The sequence below is a fragment of the Ambystoma mexicanum genome, chromosome 11 (genome assembly GCF_040938575.1).
Source record: "Ambystoma mexicanum isolate Mex_15411 chromosome 11, UKY_AmexF1_1, whole genome shotgun sequence".
Lineage (NCBI taxonomy): Eukaryota > Metazoa > Chordata > Amphibia > Caudata > Ambystomatidae > Ambystoma > Ambystoma mexicanum.
This window is the reverse complement of record NC_090934.1, coordinates 422,610,282-422,628,723: the sequence shown is the minus strand read 5'-3', so window position 1 is coordinate 422,628,723 and position 18,442 is coordinate 422,610,282. Positions and strand designations below refer to the sequence as shown.

The following is an 18,442-nucleotide window of genomic DNA, read 5'->3' as shown; positions in this document are numbered from 1 at the left end:
AGGCCCCTGAATTATGTTTTACTTTCTCTATCTCTTTCTTCATCTTCCTTTCCTACTTGGGACCTTCCCCTTGCTCTGGTGGTGTTACCAAACCCCTCTTTCCAGTCCATTTGTGAGGCGTCACTGAAACTCTGGCCTATTCGGGAATTTGTTTTCAGAGGAATCACTGGAGCCTACGCCTTGTTTATTATTGTATTTTCATGGAGCTTTGTAGGCCGCTGCACTGCAAGCAACCCACTGCAGAGGGCAAATCAGACAAATGGTGAACTCTTCTCCCTCTCTTCAACGGCTTCCTGGTGGTTTTTCACTTCACCCCAATCATTCCTATGCCATATGATTACTTCTTCCCTTGGCATTAATCGATCTAATTCACAGAACGTTTTCCAATGGGGTTTTGCCATTATAAAACGCTTTTGTGAATTAGGCCCTTCTTAGAGTCTTCATCTCTTAGACCAAACCTACACAGGTCAATGAATGTGCCTGAAATGCGATCCTTATTCCACAATTCAAATGACACACAAAAGTTGTGGTTCGGTGTATGGTATGCTTCGTGTTATTAGTCAAAACCCTTGAGAGTCATGCATCCTTGAGTTCTCTTTCATTAATTAGCCGGTCTGACAGCACAGCGAGTAGAGCGCTCGCTTTGACATCTGTGCAGAGCCTGCCTTCTGAGGTCGATAAATGAGCACCACACACCGTGGGTAGTAATAAGAAGCGCTCAGATGCCTGAGGGCTCATAGCGTTATATAAATGTGAATTATTATTATTATTATTATTATTATTATTATTATTATTATTATTATTATTATTATTATTATTATTATTATTATTATACCAAAATAAGGCACATTATTCTAAACACACAGGGAGTCAGAAAGTCATCCTTATTTTCTGAGCACATGGTGGCCTAACTCTGCAAAACAAATGAAAACCAACACATGATACCTTTTGTGTTCTCCAAAACAGACGGTAGTACAGAAAGAATAACTTTAATTACATCTATTTCCTTACACAGATTAAAATCTCAGGTACAGTACATGGCCTTGACTAGTTGCCAATGTGCAGAGCACCGTGAAATCCTTTTCTAAAATAATAATGAGCCCCCAGATGTGCGATCTCTCACCTACACCTATCTGCTATTTATATTTTTCAAAAACAAACAACTACTTGTTGACGTACTTTAAATCACTACAACATTACTTCCTAAAATGTAGGCAAAATACTTCCAAGAATTTATTTTCATGTGGATCTATGTGTCTTTCTTTCTTCAGCATGAGCAACATCCCTAGCTTCAGGCAACGTCTGGAATGCCTGCATTACATGTGACCGCTGGTAGTGCAGATGTGAGCATCCTCCCATCCTTCGACGCATTCTACGATAACCTTCTCTGTGCAGTGGCAGCCAGCAGCTTGTCAGACGTACTTCAAAAGCAAAATGCCTCCGGATGGCATCAAGGCTGCTAGGCCCTGTGAGAAACCTGCAGGTGTCTCCCTGGCTAAACCCCGGGGAACTGTCATCCAGGTGGCCATGAAACGGCCATCGCTATTGGATCCAGTTCCTGGGGGTGGACTAGTGAGGGAGGATCACCTGGATGGGGGTCCTCCGGGAGTGGGAGTGGCAGCCCCATTCTTTCAACACCTTTTCCCTATCCTACCACGTAGGACATTCAAAACCACTGCACCCCCCCTTTTCCGACACAAACACTTTCGCACGACACACCAGAGAACAGACTAACACCAGAGTCGTTTACCTGAAATGTCCCAATACAAGAGTCAGCCGAAGTCAGGCAATTGAACAGAATCACACACACCCGACGGCCTTTCCCTTCCCAACAGGGATATAAGGTGGAGCAAGAGAGCACAGTACGAGCAAGGCAGACCGCGCGACGAGACAGCTATTGAGACCCGGCAGTTCAAGAGGAGGAGAAAGGGGACAAATCTCGAGAGGCTGATGAGGAGAGACACGACCTTGCCCTCTTCGACAAAACCCAGCGAACCCTCCGCTGAAAGAACCGTAAGGCAGAGGACAATAGACCAAGTGTCCTGCAGCAGATGTCAACGGTACACGGAGCATATCGACGCTGATAAGACGGCAGGAGGGAGACTCCTGATTCCGTGGTACCAGCCTTGACCCCAGTTAGAAGGAATACCAAGCAGTTTATCACAGCCGGTGAGTCGAGGGGAGAGCCGATAAGAACCGGGCTGTGGTGAATGAAAGTCAAAGAGTGGCAAAGTGAGAAAAGAACTGTAACATTGTAAAAGGGAGACCAGCTGCAAAAGAAGGCCGGCACCACATTCGTGTTGCTCCATGAAACTCTGGTCAATCCCTGTGTGGAAGAAACTACAGATAGCTGAAGGCCTTAGGAGAGCCGCCAAGATAGGTCAAACTGGTCATCTAGGAGTCCAAGCAAAAACCCTGTACAGTCGAAAGCCTTTGACCTCAGAACTGTGAGAACACCAGGGAAGTGATTCCTGTGAACATTGAAAGTATATCTGAATGTTGAGTTGGCAAGAGGGAACTTAGAATAGGGATGTTGACAAGAAGGGGGCAAGTCTAATGTCCCAAGAAACATTGTGTTGACAAGAGTGAACCCGGCTGATGGATGTCCACTGGAACTGTTTAAAAAGACATTGAGATTCATGAAGGAAAAGCCATAGTGAACCCGGTAGAGGGAGGCTGAAAGTAAGACAAACGTCAATGCCTGGAAGAGGCGGACCTAAGGGTGAACCCATCACCAGAGAAAAGCCATAGTGAACCCGGCGCAGGGAGGCTGAAAACAAAGAGTGGTCTGCGCACGGAAGAGGGGGGCCCTGGGGTGAATCCCTAACCTGAGAAATACATAGAACAGAACTTTGTGTTTGTTTATTGTTTATTTTGCTGGTAAACCTATCAGGCCCTCGGGACCAAGAAATCACAACCACTGAAGGCCTTGATATTGATAGGACTGTTTTGGGATTCAAGCCCGGAAGAGGGAGATCAGGTGGGTGAAAAGCTCTCACCCAAAACCACGAGGGACAAGGGTCAACGTCCGGAAGAGGGTGAAGAATCCTCACCCTAACCAAAACCAGGAAACTAACTTCATTACTGTTGAAGGAACTTTTATGTCAATATTTGAATATATCAGGTCCTTGAAGGCAAAAGACTTCCAAGAGAAACAACACTTAGCCATCGAGGCTCCTGATAAACTGCAACAGAACTGTTGTCTCGTGCTGTGGAAAGCTCGAGTGTGTGCTGTGCTCCAAGATCCCATCTTAGCCTGTACTCAAAACGTGGGGAAGGAAGACTCAGGCTACCACATCCTGACATATTATTTGAGACCACTTCTTTCTTTTCTTGAGAACTATCCCAAACCCCTTTTTGTATTAGTTGTAAGGTTTGGCAATAGGTTTTTTAGTATAAACCCTTTTTATTTGAAACAACAAAACAGCTACTAGGACATCCTTATTTTCATTTGATGGTCGACGCTTGCTCCCATTTTAGATTTAGGTAAGATTAGGCATTTTTCCAACCTGCATACAGTTTAATTAACACCCTTGAACTGCGATCACTTTTGGCTGTCTTTACTGTTGCAACCATGAGTTCCTTACAGCTCACATCTCTTCCCACCAGCCCCCCAATCAAGGATTAGAATCAGGGAAAGGAAAAACCAAAAAAGCATCCTCCTCTCTCTTCTGCACACACTTTGTATAGTTTTGCCTGGCACACATCGCTATATGCGTTATCTCGCTACATGAAGGAAATTAATTTTACATGAAATTCTGAATGTCAACCCCCCAAGGCATCAGCAGCAACATGATATAGGGTGATACATGTTCCATTCTCGAACAACGACCCATAGTGCACTCTGACTATTATAGTAACTGATTTAGAAAAATGCATGTTTAAGCACATTAGCATTTTCCCCAAACATTGCAAATGTGAGCAGTTGTTAATGTTAGTAGATTGTCAGTGGCATCATGTGAATTTGCAAATCAAACCATTCATAGTGCCCAGAGTCACCCATACACTGAACATCAGCATACAGTTCCATTGCATTGCTTGTGCAGATCACAAGACCCCCCCATTTCTTTTACTTTTGCTGCTACCAAGTAGTTGGATCCGACAACTCATTTCTTTGCCTTGTGACCTTAATCAGACCCCACCCCATATCTATTCAGGGGGAATCACATACATGAGTATCTACTCCTCAAGTAGATTGAAGGGGGGGTCGGGATCTCCAGAGGATAGCTCAGTGGCAACACGCTCGCCTTGGAAGCAAGAGGATGTGCAGAAACACAGGTTCGATACCCGGGTCCGCGCTTAGAAACCTCTGAGTATTAAGCACGCAAAAAATACCCTATCATATCATATCAGAAATATCTCAGCTGACACCTGGGCCTCTCCATTGATTGTTAAACAATATAAATGCTATACTTCTGTTGACATTGTGGACGCCTTTGGAGCAGCCGTTTTACAAGAAGGGCCTTCTGTGTCAATGGTCTTGCTTTTTGTTGCTGCATTGTCTGCAGCAACATTTCTGTTCATTGTTTTGTATATGTTTATCATATCAAAGTGTGTATGCTTCTGAAATTCTCATTGTTAATCACTGTAAGGAGGTCAAAGGACAGCGAGGAAATGTCCTGTTTACTCATTGATAATCTCCATTACTCAGAGTCCTACTCTTTCTTGACCATTGATGATTAATCTACTTGAGCAGTTGAGGCATCCTTCTACATATTTTCTGAAGGAAAAAACTGTTATATACAAGTATGGGTGGTCTTTGAGTTGGACCCACTTCACTAGGACACATGAGTGATGACAGTAGGTAATCTGGAGAGTGATGCCTCATATTCCCTCCTCCAGGATTCCATGTTGGTGGTAACCTTTGCACACTTCACACTCTCACTCTTGCAGACATACATTCACACATCCCATCCCATGACAGTTTATTTGCCAGGCATGACTTCATTCCTCCCTGTGTATGCAGGATGTCCAGGACAGTGCCAGTGAGATTCCTGTGAAAGAACTGCTTGCTCTTATGAATTCCTCATATGATCTTACCTTCATCTATGAAAACCATGGTTTTCCAGAGGTACAGTCAAGGAGGTCATTACACGATTGCTGACATTCTTTACATTGCTGGGATATGGGAGGACTTATTTATTTGTATCTTTTATTGTTCATTTATAACACGCTTAATAACAGAGAGTGATTTCTAAGTGCGGGATCGAGATTCGCTTCCAAGACAAATGCGTTGCCCCTGAGCTGTCCTCCCTACCCTTAAGATGCTGTCCCCCCGTTGATTCACCCATGAGGCATTGGGAAGCCACTCCTCTAATGCACTTGGGAAAATAGAGTATTGGCAAGAGGATGTCCAAATAAGAATAATTGTTTGAGGGTGGGTGGAGGCAGGGGTGGCTAGTGAATTTTCCAATTGGATTGGTGTAAATATTTCTCACAAACATGCTTGAGGGACCACGCATAGCAAGGGAGCCTACATCTACCAAAAAGGGTTCGGTGGGGAGGGAGGGGGTGATGTTCTGCCTCCGAGAATTTATTTTCAATGATGGGTCAAAATGGTGCATTATAAAGCACATTTCTGGTGAAAAGGTGTGTAAAAAGCCAGTTTGCAATTGGTTTTGTAGGGTAACTCATGAAAAAGTCCAATACAAGCAAGTTACCAACAGTGCACAGGAGCATTTGCCAATGCATTTTCATGATGCCTTTGCCCACAATATGTGCAATTATAAAACATTTTCATGCTGACTGTGCCCCTACATTTCCATGCTGGCTGCATCATATTTTGCCAATTTTTCCTCATAAGAACATACTTATGTTTGCTTGGCGCATAATGCGCATAATGCCAGTAATGATCCTATGAGAAAACATGTCCACGCTGGCTCTGCCAATATATGGCAGTATTCTCATGTAAGAACATGCTCTTGTACGCTTTGCCATTAAAAATGCCATGCCACAATATAAACACATTTCCAAACTGGCTGCACCAATGTAGGACAGTGTAGGCACTTAATAACCCTTATCATGTTAGATTTATCCTTGAAACCTAGTAAAAAAGGGAATGATACAATAAGAAATTATAGCCAGAAAAGCTGCACCAAAATAAGGTCAGTCTAGCCATGTAATAACACTTTGTTTGTTTGTTTGTTTTGTTTATTTATAATGCGCACCAGACCCAGGGGCATCAGGGCGCAGGAAATAAGGATACGTTCAGTTTAGTTACATGGGTACATGAAATACATAGGCATCGATAGGTACATGAGATACATAGGCATAAAAACTATGTAAAATGACATGAGCGGCTAGATACAAAGTGATCACAGTACAACACAGAGAAGGTGTCCAAATGGGACTAACACATAATAAACAAATCAATATGCAGAAAGGATATACGGTGATGGAGAATATAGATAGTCGAATGAATGTTTATCAGGATAATTATTTATCGTTTTCTTTCAGCCAGTCAGTCAAGTTCTGTCTGAATTTGGAGAAGGATTGGTGTTCTCAAAGACCAGGAGGTAGGGAGTTCCATAATTGCGCAGCCTTAACTGGGAAGCTATGTCCCCCAATAGTGGAGAGTTTGAAGCGTGGTACTTGGAGGCAGTTAGAGTTGGCTGTTCTGGTCGGTCTGAGAGAAGTTTTTCTGCAGATTCTATCAGTAAGGTATGGCGGTGCTCTATTATTGAGGCACTTGTATGTGAGGGAGGCAGTTTTAAGTTGGATTTTATCAAAGGTAGATAGCCATTTGTATTTTCTTCTAGTGGAAGAAATATGTTCATTTCTGTTGATCTTAAGTGCTGCGCTCAGGACATTGTTCTGGAGTACCTGTATTTTATGGATAATCTGTTTGTTCGCACCAATGCAGAGCGTGTTACAGTAATCCAATTTAGAGAGTATAAGGGCTCTAGCAAGAATAAAGCAGCAGTCAATGGAGAGGAATTGTTTACTAGCTCTGATTAGTTTGCACGTGTATGCGGTAGCAGAGGCTAGGGAGTTGACTTGTTTAGTGAAGTTCAGGGTAGCGTCTAGATAGAAGCCTAAGGTCTTCCCTTCTTTAGCTACCTTTATGTTATTACCATCAATGGTGAAGTTGGCATAACCTGGGCTTAGTTTAGATAGGTGGGTCGAGGTGCCTAGGATAATAAACTCAGTTTTGTCATCGTTCAGACATAGTCCATGGGTGGCCATCCATGCCTGAACAATGCCATAAATTCTATTTACCAAAGCCAAATCCACGATGTAATCTCCGGTAAGGGGTAGGAGGATTTGGGTATCGTCTGCATAGTTCGTGTAGGCAATACCCAAATGGTCCATTTCGTCGAAGAGGGGTTTGGTAAATACATTGTAAAGTGTTGGTGACACACAAGATCCCTGGGGTACACCACAGGTTATAGGGGTAGGGTCTGCTGAAGCCGATGGTGAAAAGACTCTTATGGTCCTGTTACTCAAGAATGACTCGATCCATGTTATAGTCTACTTGGAGAAATGAGCTGCGGAGTCTAGGTGACTGCATAGGACTTTATGGTCAACCAAGTCAAATGCAGCCGAGAGGTCTAGTAGGAGGAGTAGGGCTGATTGGCTCTTATCTCTGAGCTCATCTATTTGGGTCTTGAGATCAATTAGGGCTGTCTCTGTACCATGTTGGGGACGGAATCTGGATTGGCGAGAACCTAGTAGGAGGTTAGATTCCAGTAAGTTCTGTATTTGAATATAGGCCACTTTATCTAGAAGTTGTGATGGGCCTGAAGTTCATGGGTATGGCGGGGTCGAGGGTTTGCTTTTTGAGTAGTGGTAGTACCTAAGATTCTTTCAAATTGTTCGGGACAGTACCCATTGTGAATGAGGAGTTGATAAGTTTCATTATGAAAGGCGCGAGTTCTCTCACAGCGTCCTTAATAAGTTGCGCCGGGGATTGGACACCCTTGCAATTGGACGATTTGAGTCCCAGTATGACCTTCTTCACCTCAATGACAGAGACTTTAGAGAAGCTGAAGCGAGTTTCTTGTTTGCAATGCGGCAATGGAACTATACTATGAGTAGTGCGAGGTGCTAGAGAGGCTTTCTTGTGGGCGATTTTGGTTTTTAGGTTGGAGACTTTGTTAGTTAAGGCATGCTGGATGCTGGAGAACCACATTTTATCTTTGGTACAGTTCTCTTGCGGTACGATAGGTGTTTCCAGTTCTTTTAGAATAATGAACAATTCTTTGATGCTAGATTTTGATTGTGATATTCTGTTATCATACGTCTCCTGTTTGGCTAGGAGGATGTCTTTCTTATATTGGGTTGAGATATTAGTAAGGTTTCGTTTATTGTCTGCTGAAAGTGAGAGTCTCCAAGCAGTTTCAAACTTTCTTTTAAGTAGTCTAAAGTTTTTTAAGTGAGGGATGAACCAAGTGTTAAGGTGTTTTTTTTAGGTTTACTCTTCCTTAGTTTGAGAGGTGCAATATTGTCAAGGGCTGAGTTCATGATTTTGTTATACTGTTCAACTAGGGAGTTGGGGTCCAAGTTGTCTGGTACGGAAATAAGCTTGGGTAGTATGTGGGGCCGCAGTTTGTCAACTGTCATATGTTTTGTTATTCCTCATGAGGGTAGGTGGGGCAAGTGGGGAGGTCTGGGCTGTGGCTAGATTAGTTGCCAATGTAAATGGTAGGAGATGATGGTCCGTCCAGATCTGGGGAGCAATGGACGTGATGTTGACATTACAGTTGTACTCTGCGATCCAGTCGAGAGTTCGACCTTTGTCATGCTTGGGTAGGTTTACTTTCTGAGTGAAGCCAAGTTCTTTCAGTGTCGTAGCAATGGCAGTAGAGTGGGTATCCTTGATGTCATTGTAACCTAAGTTAAAATCACCTAGCACTAAGGTTTGGGAGGTGTTTTTTAAATTGTTGGACAAGGCCGTGGATATGTCTTCCGAGAAGGTTCCAATAGGACCTGGTGGTCTATAGCCACTCTCTCCTGCACTGCCTCCACGGCAACCCCTGCACTACGGGACTGTGTCTGGATCCATGCAGCCCCCGTTCCCAGCACTTGTCTGCACTTACCTCGCACTTGCCACCAGCTGGCCCTTGTTATTTATCCTGTATGCTGTATGCTAATAACCCTGTACTGCACTTTCCCCTCTCCCTTTCCCCCATGCACTTTTCCCTTCCCCTCTACCCTTGCACTTGCGCGATCTGAATGACACCTGGCCTAGTAAGATCGTTGTCTGTCTCCCCTTGTTCCCCCCCCTGCCTCGTCGCGCCTTGAAACACTTGTGTATAGGCGCGTTACAAATGCCTTATCATATCATATCATATCATATCATATCATATCATATCATATCATATCATATCATATCATATCATATAATAGATAAGAAAGATATTCAACATTTGGGAGTTGGCAGTGGGTACTTTGACCTAGAGGCACTCGCAAGATTTCATAGTGGGTGTTGTAACTACTCTCATAGCTAGGTTAGTCTTGGCTATAATTGCTATTCCTTCACCTCGAGAGATATGTCTGTCTGCTCGCAGGATGGTATAGTTATCAGGGACTGCCAGAGATAGGTCAGGGCCTGCAGCATCATGTAACTATGATTCTGAAATGGCCAGGAAGTCAAGGTTATCTGTTAGGATAATGTCAGATATTTCAGTAGCATGAGCAACTAGAGACCTGGCATTTATGAGAGCTCCTTTAAGATTCAGTAGGTGGCTTTCTGATTTGAAGGTGGCACTAGGACTGTCTTTAGTCATCTGCCTAGGGAGCTTAGGTGTAGGTCTTTTATGATTGGTGAGGCTTGTAGTAGGCTCTGTGGCTACTTTATGAGGTAGGCACTTTTTTAGGTAATTTAATTGCTCCATTTATTTTGCCGGTAGTTCATACAGTTTAGATAGGCGAGCACGCAATCTTAGATTTCTATCAGCAGTGCTGCATGGAGCCTGTGCGATAGAGTATTCTTGTTGCAGGCTAGTTTTGTATGCAGTTTTGTAGTTTTGTGTGTCTATCATTGTGGGGCAGGTATGAGTTCGTGTAGGGTCATTGTACAAGAGAACATAATGTGCGAGTGTTGGTGAACAGGCTATTAGTCTGTGATGCTAAGAAGAAGGAGAAGGCAATGTGGAACGTTAGCGAAGCTATCGTAGATAAGGCACCTGTTAGGAGTCTGTATGGACAATGAAGGTACATAATGACAATAGGTTGTAAGGAGTCCTAGTTAGGCCTGAAAGGCTGATACTGGGCTAATTCAGAGGTAGGTGCAATGGAGTGCAGAGTAAACAAGCTAGTACAGGTGTACACAGTTGGCAGACTTGTTTATGGTCACTATAGGGCACAATTGGAAAGGTTAACTTTAGTCTAGGCTAGTACTGCAAGGTACATCAACTAACATAAAGCTAGGCTGATATAATAAGGCACATCAGAGAGTGTAAAGACAACCTAATTCATGGTTCAGCAGTTCACATGAGGCTAGGCTAGTACAGTGCAGTGCAGCCGATGCTGGTGCAGTAGGTTAGCAACACACGAGGATGCAGGCTAATGCAATAGGGCGCAGCGGCTAGCATGAGGCAAGGCTAGTGCAGTGGCAACAACAGTCATGAGGCAAGGCTGATGCGGTGGCAACAGTAGTCAAGAGGCAGGGCTAATGCAGTGGCAGTAACATACCTATGGCTGGGCGACTACAGTGATACGGCGCAGCGATTAGCGTGAGGTAGGGTTAAAACAGTGGCAACAACGGTCATGATGCAGGGCTAGTGCAATAGGGCGCAGCAACTAGCATGAGGAGTGGCTAATGCAGAAGCAGTAACATGAGTCTGGCTAGGCAATTACAATAGTACGGCACAACGACTAGCATGAGGCAAGGCTAATGCAGTGGCAACAATAGTCATGAGGCAGGGCCAGTGCAAAGGCAGTAACATACCTATGGCTGGGAAATTGCAATGATACGTCTCAGCGACTAGCATGAGGCAGGGTTAAAAGAATGGTAACAACAGTCATGAGGCAAGTCTGTTACGGTGAGGCACAGCGACTAGCGTGGGGCTGGACAGGTACATTATGGCCGTAGTGATCATGGCGGTAGCGGTATGCACATGTAAACAATACAGGCAGGGTTCCATATAATACCCATGTAATGGCAAGATAAGGTGTGAGCAGGTATGCAGTATTCGAGGTTCAGAGTCTTAAAGAATGGCTGCCGGGTACGCTTACCGAGTTTCAGAGTTCATGTTGTGGAAGTCATCAGCAAGCGGGTGTTGAGTTATATTTGCTTTATCATAGATGCCCAGTAAACAATTCCTTGCTACAGTAAGAAATTATAGCAAGACTGACTGCACCAAAATGCTAGCATAGCCACCTAATAACACATGCTTGCTTCATAATAGATTCCATGTACATTAATGCCATTCCACAGTGGAAATGGCTAGAAAGAACTGGCTAGATGAGCTGCACAAAAATTCCAGTCTAGTCACATAATAACACTTACCATGCTTACTTTATCATAGATGGCCATTAAAAGTAGGGGTGCTTGGTCTTTACACAGGGCTGGAGTGGCTTGTCCATGATGGTTGATGAAACTGATGGGCCAGCGCCCATTATGGACCAGTTGCTTTTAGGTCGAGGAGTGAAAATATACTGCTCACAGAAGGGGCGTTGAACATTCTGGTTTCTAAAGGCGTTAGGGTGCCTTAGGGTTGGTACCTGGAAAAAATAGCTCTCAAGCAGCATCTGTTGTGATGTGGCCTCACTGCCAAGAATATCCTGCTTCTGACACAACTTGCCTGTTCAATCAATTGGACTAGTTTCACTGGAGAAAAGACTAAAGTAAAAGAATGTGTCTACACTACAAACCATGCCCTCTTGACGATGGCTGGGCTCATTTTCAATTTGGTTGGAGTGGTAAAAGAGGTATAAATGTCATGCACAAAGGGTTTACATATGGTTTCCCTCCTTCTGAACTACCCTGAGCAATTGTCATGGGGTTCTCGGAACAAAATGTACGAATCTGCCACCCCATTGGCCCTGCTTGTTATATTGAGGAGCGTCTCCTCCTGCATGTTGAGGAACATCTCCCCCAGCATGTGTTTCTGATGCTGGCAGATATGCTGTGTATCCACATGGAAACATTTTGCGCCTGCGCAACGATTGCAGATTCCAAATGAATCCCTGTAAATGCTTCCCGTCATGTAATTTTCATCCATTTTGCAAAGGGTGTAAATGTCACATGGAAACATGGGTCAGCCACATGTACAAAAGGGATCATTGTTACCTGGAGGGAACGATATGCACTGGAATTGCACATGTCCCACCCGTGACCAACCACTTGGAAAATGGAGTCCCTATGTATATGATTGAAACCCAGCTTGAGTGGCCTACACTCTGTGAATGTATGCACGTATATTTGACAGATCGAGGTTCGTTTACAGGTTCGTTTGGCAAGGCGGTGCCTCTGAAAGGCTTGTAATCATGGCTGAGCCAATAACACATCAAGCTTGCTTATGAAAGGCTGCTATAGTGCTAGGGTAGTCCCATGTTCTGCCTGACATGCGAGCATCTCTTCTTCAGCCCTACTGCCATCAGACGCACTGGCCTGCCCGAAACAAAGCATGATTTTCCTAACGGTTGGCCAGCCAATTGCAAGTGGTTATTGTTTGTGCAACAGTTCGGTTCACTCTTGTTTTCTGTGCTTCCTTCACAGGGACAGTGAATCGGGAGAAGCAGGGGGTCTGTTGTAGAGGTCGGGCCCTGGATGTCGGCGGCACAGTCTGAACTGCCTCTGAGAGGAGAGATCAAGATGGAGGGAGGATGGAGAACGCTGTCCTGAGGCCGTCAAACCGCCAAAGACTGACCCTCACCAATGGCCTGGTGTCAACCTAGGACTTGTCCCCTCCTCCCTATGCTCCTGGCACGCTGGTCGAAAAAACCTGCATCCACTGTGGACACCCAATGATGACGAGTGGAGACCGAAACGTCGAGCCCTTCAGGAGCAAATATTCCAGAATTTTGACCAACCCTTCCTACAATGGTGCCTTGCCCTCATGATTCGAAGGGGAGCTGCGCCCAGCTCTCCCATCCTGGTGTACCATCTCCCGTCTATGCCAATACTGGAACAAATGCACAGCGGTGCCAATGCACCTCATTCCTGAACTGCAGCCTGCCCGCTATTTCAATACTGGAATTCACAGACAGCGCAGTAGGCAAAGCACTCCATTATTCCAACATGGAATGCCCACCGAGCTCTGCCGGTGCTCCCCAATCGTGACCCACAGCATCCTTGATAGTCTACTGAGAACAACGCAATTACTCTTCAGTGCACCCCAACCCTACCATGCAGCAGCCTTTGTTATTCCACTACTGGGACCCACTCACTGCTCTGCCAATGCCCCTCATGTCTACCCACCCCCACAGCAGCTGTTTCTGTACTACTATTGGGAACTACACACAGCACTGCCACTGCACCTCGAATCAGACCTGTATTATCTACTGCTACTCCACTCAAGATACTCGAGAGCTGATTTTTTTTTAAAACAAAGTTTGTAGATCTAATTGTTAAGGATTTTGTATATTTATATATCTATATATTTATGATGCGAATGAACCCGTGAGTTGGTCCTGCGAGCCTGTGCTCTGTCCTCACAGTTTTAGCCCAGCAGGACTAAGAGGACGGTTCTTGACAAAACAACACTGGCGAATCCCCAAGGTTTCCACTGCAAGCAGTTGGAATGACAGGCTAGCCCACAACCGCCCCTTTGACTGATAGGGGCAAAATGGCGGCCGGACGCTCATATGAGTTCTTCAAGCCCAGCAGTATGCAAGCCACCGTGTCTCCCAACATCTCCTCTGTGCCTGCTCCAGTGCCTCCCAGCGCCCCCCCATGACTGCACTGTCTCCCTGCCCCACACTTGCCTGATGCAGTTTCCCTTCCCCCACCCCTGAGCTTGGTGCAGTCTCTCTGCTCTCCCTGCTCTCTGCCTGATTCAGTCTCTCTGTTCTTGATTGCGCCTGTCATGGACTCCCTGCTCCTTCTCTGTGTCTGATGCACTCTTTCTGCCCCCAGACATGTGCACGGTGCACTGTGCCGTGTGTGGACTGCGTTCCCAATGCAGTCACATCCTGCTCCCCACAGCTGTGCCAGAATCAGCTCCCCTCTCCCTCGATGTGTGCCTGATGCTGTGTCACCCAATCTGTGTCTGATGCTCTCTGGCCTGATTCGGATCGGCAACTGATGCAGTGTCTCCCTGCCTCACCTCTGTGCCTAATGCAGTGCCCCTTTGCCTCACCTCTATGCCTACTGCAGTGTCCTGCTGTTGTGCCTAAACAGTGTCCCCAGCTTCACCTCTATGCCTAATGCAGTGTCATGCTGCTTCTGCTGCGCCTAAGCAGTGCCCCCTTGCCTCACCTCTATGCCTAGTGCAGTGTTCTGCTGTTGTGCCTAAATAGTGTCCCCCGCTTCACATCTATGGCTAATGCAGTGACCTGCTGCTTCTGCTGCGTCGAAGCAGTGTCCCCGTCTCACCTTTCTGCCTAATGCATTGTTTTACTGCGTCTGCTGCGCCTAAGCAGTGTCCCCTTGCCTCGCCTCTATGACGAATGCAGTGTCCTGCAGCTGTGCCTAAGCAGTGACCCCAGCTTCACCTCTATGCCTTATACAGTGTCCTGCTGCTTCTGCTCCGCCTAAGCAGTGACCCCGTCTCACCTTTATGCCTACTGCATTGTCTTAATGCTTCTGCTGCGCCTAAGCAGTGTCCCCCTGCCTCGCCTCTATGCCGAATGCAGTGTCCTGCTGCTGTGCCTAAGCAGTGTCTTAATGGGCCTATTTTATGTGCAAAATGCACTGTCTCCTGCACCCTTCTGGCCAGGCTGCAGTGCACCCTCTCCTTGACCCTAATGCAGTCTCCTTTCCTTTTTCTTGTGCTTGATACAGTTTCACTTTCTTTCTGTCACTAGCTATCTAGCTACTCTGTTTCCATGCCTCCTCTCTGTTCCTGATGCACTGCCCTCTGCCCTCTTTCTGTGCCTAATGCAGTGTCCTGCCTCCTCTCTGTCCGAAGCAGTGACACCAGGCTTAAAGTTGTAGGAGGAGGGATGCTTTCCTTGGGAAGTAGGCCCTGCTTCAGCCTGCGCTGTGCCGCGTCTGTCTGTGATGAAGGGAAGCTTGCAGTACTGCTGCTGGCCATGCTGTACTTGTTTAGTGTGTAAGGGAAGGCAGCACTGCTGCAGCTGGTTCTTCTGTGCTTGTTTAGAGAATGGGAGGACTTCTTGCACTGCTGGTGCTGTGTCTGTTCTTTGAGTTTGGGAAGCTTGCATTGCTGGGTGCCTCCTATGCACTAGTGGAGATTGTGGGTGGATGGGTGCGCATGTGTGTGTGTGTCTGGGTGAAGATGGTTTGCACTGCTGCTCTGCAACGTGTCTGATCTATGTGCAAGGGATGTTTGCACACCTGCCTGTGTTTGTTATTTGTGTGAGGGGAGCTTGCACTGCTGCTGCTTCCTGTTGAGCTGTTTATCATGAGTGAGGACAGATTGCACTGCTGAACTTGCTGTGTGTGCCCCGAGTGTGAGATAAGCTTACAGTGCCACTTCCTGTGCAGTGCCTGTTTTTTGTGCGTGGCAGCATGCATCGCTGCTGCTCCCTGCGCATCTGGTAGCTTGTATGAGGAAACCTTCCACAGCTGCTGCCCTTGCTGTGCCTATTCTGTGTGTGAGGGATGCTTGCACTGCTGCTGCCTGTGGCATGTCCATTCTTTGTGCGAGTGATGCTTGCACTACTGCTCCCTTGCTGTGCCTGTTCTGTGCGTGAGGGACGCTTGCACTGCTGCTGCCCTTGCTGTTACTATTCTGTGTGTGAGGGACACTTGGACTGCTGCTGCCCTTGCCGTGTCTGTTCTGTGTGTGAGGGATGCTCGCACTGCTGCTGCCTGTGGCATGTCCATTCTTTGTGCGAGTGATGCTTGCACTACTTCTCCCTTGCTGTGCCTGTTCTGTGTGTGGGGGATGCTTGCACTGCTGCTGCCTGTGGCATGTCCGTTCTTTGTGCGAGGGATGCTTGCACTGCTGCTGCCCTTGCTGTGCCTGTTCTGTATGTGAGGGACACTTGCACTGCTGCTGCCCTTGCTGTGCCTATTCTGTGTGTGAGGGACACTTGCACTGCTGCTGCCCTTGCTGTGTCTGTTCTGTGTGTGAGGGATGCTTGCACTGCTGCTGCCTGTGGCATGTCCATTCTTTGTGCGAGTGATGCTTGCACTACTTCTCCCTTGCTGTGCCTGTTCTGTGTGTGGGGGATGCTTGCACTGCTGCTGCCTGTGTCATGTCCGTTCTTTGTGCCAGTGAAGCTTGCACTACTGCTCCCTTGCTGTGCCTGTTCTGTGCGTGAGGGACACTTGCACTGCTGCTGCCCTTGCTGTGCATGTTCTGTGTGTGAGGGACGCTCGCACTGCTGCCTGTGGCATGTCCGTTCTTTGGGCGAGGGACGCGTGAACTGCTGCTGCCCGTGGCATGTCCGTTCTTTGTGCGAGGGATGCTTGCACTACTGCTCCCTTGCTGTGCCTGTTCTGTGCGTGAGGGACGCTTGCACTGCTGCTGCCCTTGCTGTTACTATTCTGTGTGTGAGGGACACTTGGACTGCTGCTGCCCTTGCCGTGTCTGTTCTGTGTGTGAGGGATGCTCGCACTGCTGCTGCCTGTGGCATGTCCATTCTTTGTGCGATTGATGCTTGCACTACTTCTCCCTTGCTGTGCCTGTTCTGTGTGTGGGGGATGCTTGCACTGCTGCTGCCTGTGGCATGTCCGTTCTTTGTGCGAGGGATGCTTGCACTGCTGCTGCCCTTGCTGTGCCTGTTCTGTATGTGAGGGACACTTGCACTGCTGCTGCCCTTGCTGTGCCTGTTCTTTGTGTGAGGAATGCTTGGACTGCTGCTGCCCTTGCCGTGTCTGTTCTGTGTGTGAGGGATGCTTGCACTGCTGCTGCCTGTGGCATGTCCATTCTTTGTGCGAGTGATGCTTGCACTACTTCTCCCTTGCTGTGCCTGTTCTGTGTGTGGGGGATGCTTGCACTGCTGCTGCCTGTGTCATGTCCGTTCTTTGTGCCAGTGAAGCTTGCACTACTGCTCCCTTGCTGTGCCTGTTCTGTGCGTGAGGGACACTTGCACTGCTGCTGCCCTTGCTGTGCATGTTCTGTGTGTGAGGGACGCTCGCACTGCTGCCTGTGGCATGTCCGTTCTTTGGGCGAGGGACGCGTGAACTGCTGCTGCCCGTGGCATGTCCGTTCTTTGTGCGAGGGACGCTTGCACTGCTGCCAGTGGCATGTCCGTTCTTTGTGCGAGGGATGCTTGCACTGCTGCTGCCAGTGGCATGTCCGTTCTTTGTGCGAGGGACGCTTGCACTGCTGCTGCCAGTGGCATGTCCGTTCTTTGTGCGAGGGATGCTTGCACTGCTGCTGCCTCTTTTGCACCCTTTGAGTTTGTGTGTAGCCAACTTGCACTCCTGCTAAATTTTTGTGGTATCTGTTATGTGTATGAGGGAAGCTGGCACTGCTGACACCATTTTTGCACTCATTATGTGTGCGTGCAAGAGAAGATTGCACTAATGCCACTGCGAATCCGACAGCAACATTTCGGTGTTGATGGTGTGTTCCAGAAGCCTCTACGGAAGTAGCTTAGACTCACCCGGTATTGAATCTAATGCTGAACTCCCCCATTTGCTCACATCCGACCCTTCTTTGGTCAAGTTCACCATGGAACATCCGGGGACTGGCCTCTTAGTTGACACTGGTGCCTACTTCCCAACCCACTCTGGGCCTACGCCCATTGCCTCTCCCCGTTCGCCCCAATAAACCACTGACCCCTATCTCTAGAGACAGAGGCCAAATGCTTCCCCAGGATGTCTCATGAGCGCCATCACCCTCCCTCCCCGCCGACAATCAACCACCGACATACAGGGACCGCCCCACAAAAGATTTGTAAATAATGTACTTTATTTTGCGTTTCAAGACTCTTGAGATAATTGTATTTTGGACAAGCATTTCAGTGTATGTATTTTTTCAATTCGTAGATAGAGCGAGCTTCGCAGCTGTCCAAGATCCACTGGGAACGGGGGAGGTGGGTGGGGGGATGGAATACATTTTACATTTTCTGTTTCCACCACTTATAAATACTTACCTGCCAACTTCCAAGTTTTTTTTCAACCTGGCGCCCGTCGCCATCTCCCGCTCAACGCGCGCTTTTATGAAGCAAAATAAAAAAAAAAAATACAGCATCAACAAATTGGACTTCTGTACTTTTTATTACATATCTTCTGTACTTTTTATTACATATCTTGTGCGGGTGCTTGATGGGTGAAGGGAACCTCCCTTTGCCATGAGCACTCTCCCTTTCCACCAGCACCAGAAACTCCCTGCAGCACTCACCCAAAGGGGCTCTTCTGTCCATGTAACCGCCTTCCTGGACCGATGATGGCCGACATCTTAGAAACAGTGTCCAA

General features: G+C 47.0%; 1 protein-coding gene across 1 annotated transcript in view; it reads left to right on the top strand.

Annotated features, from left to right (window-relative positions):
* The window catches only part of CREB3L1 (cAMP responsive element binding protein 3 like 1), a 411,915-nt gene extending 393,690 nt beyond the window's left edge, over positions 1-18,225 (top strand). Inside the window, exon 13 of the mRNA XM_069623240.1 lies at positions 12,665-18,225. Coding sequence (XP_069479341.1) covers positions 12,665-12,701 — 37 coding nt within the window. The 3' untranslated portion in view covers positions 12,702-18,225. The remainder of the gene's footprint in view (positions 1-12,664) is intronic.
* Positions 18,226-18,442: the final 217 nt, after the last annotated feature.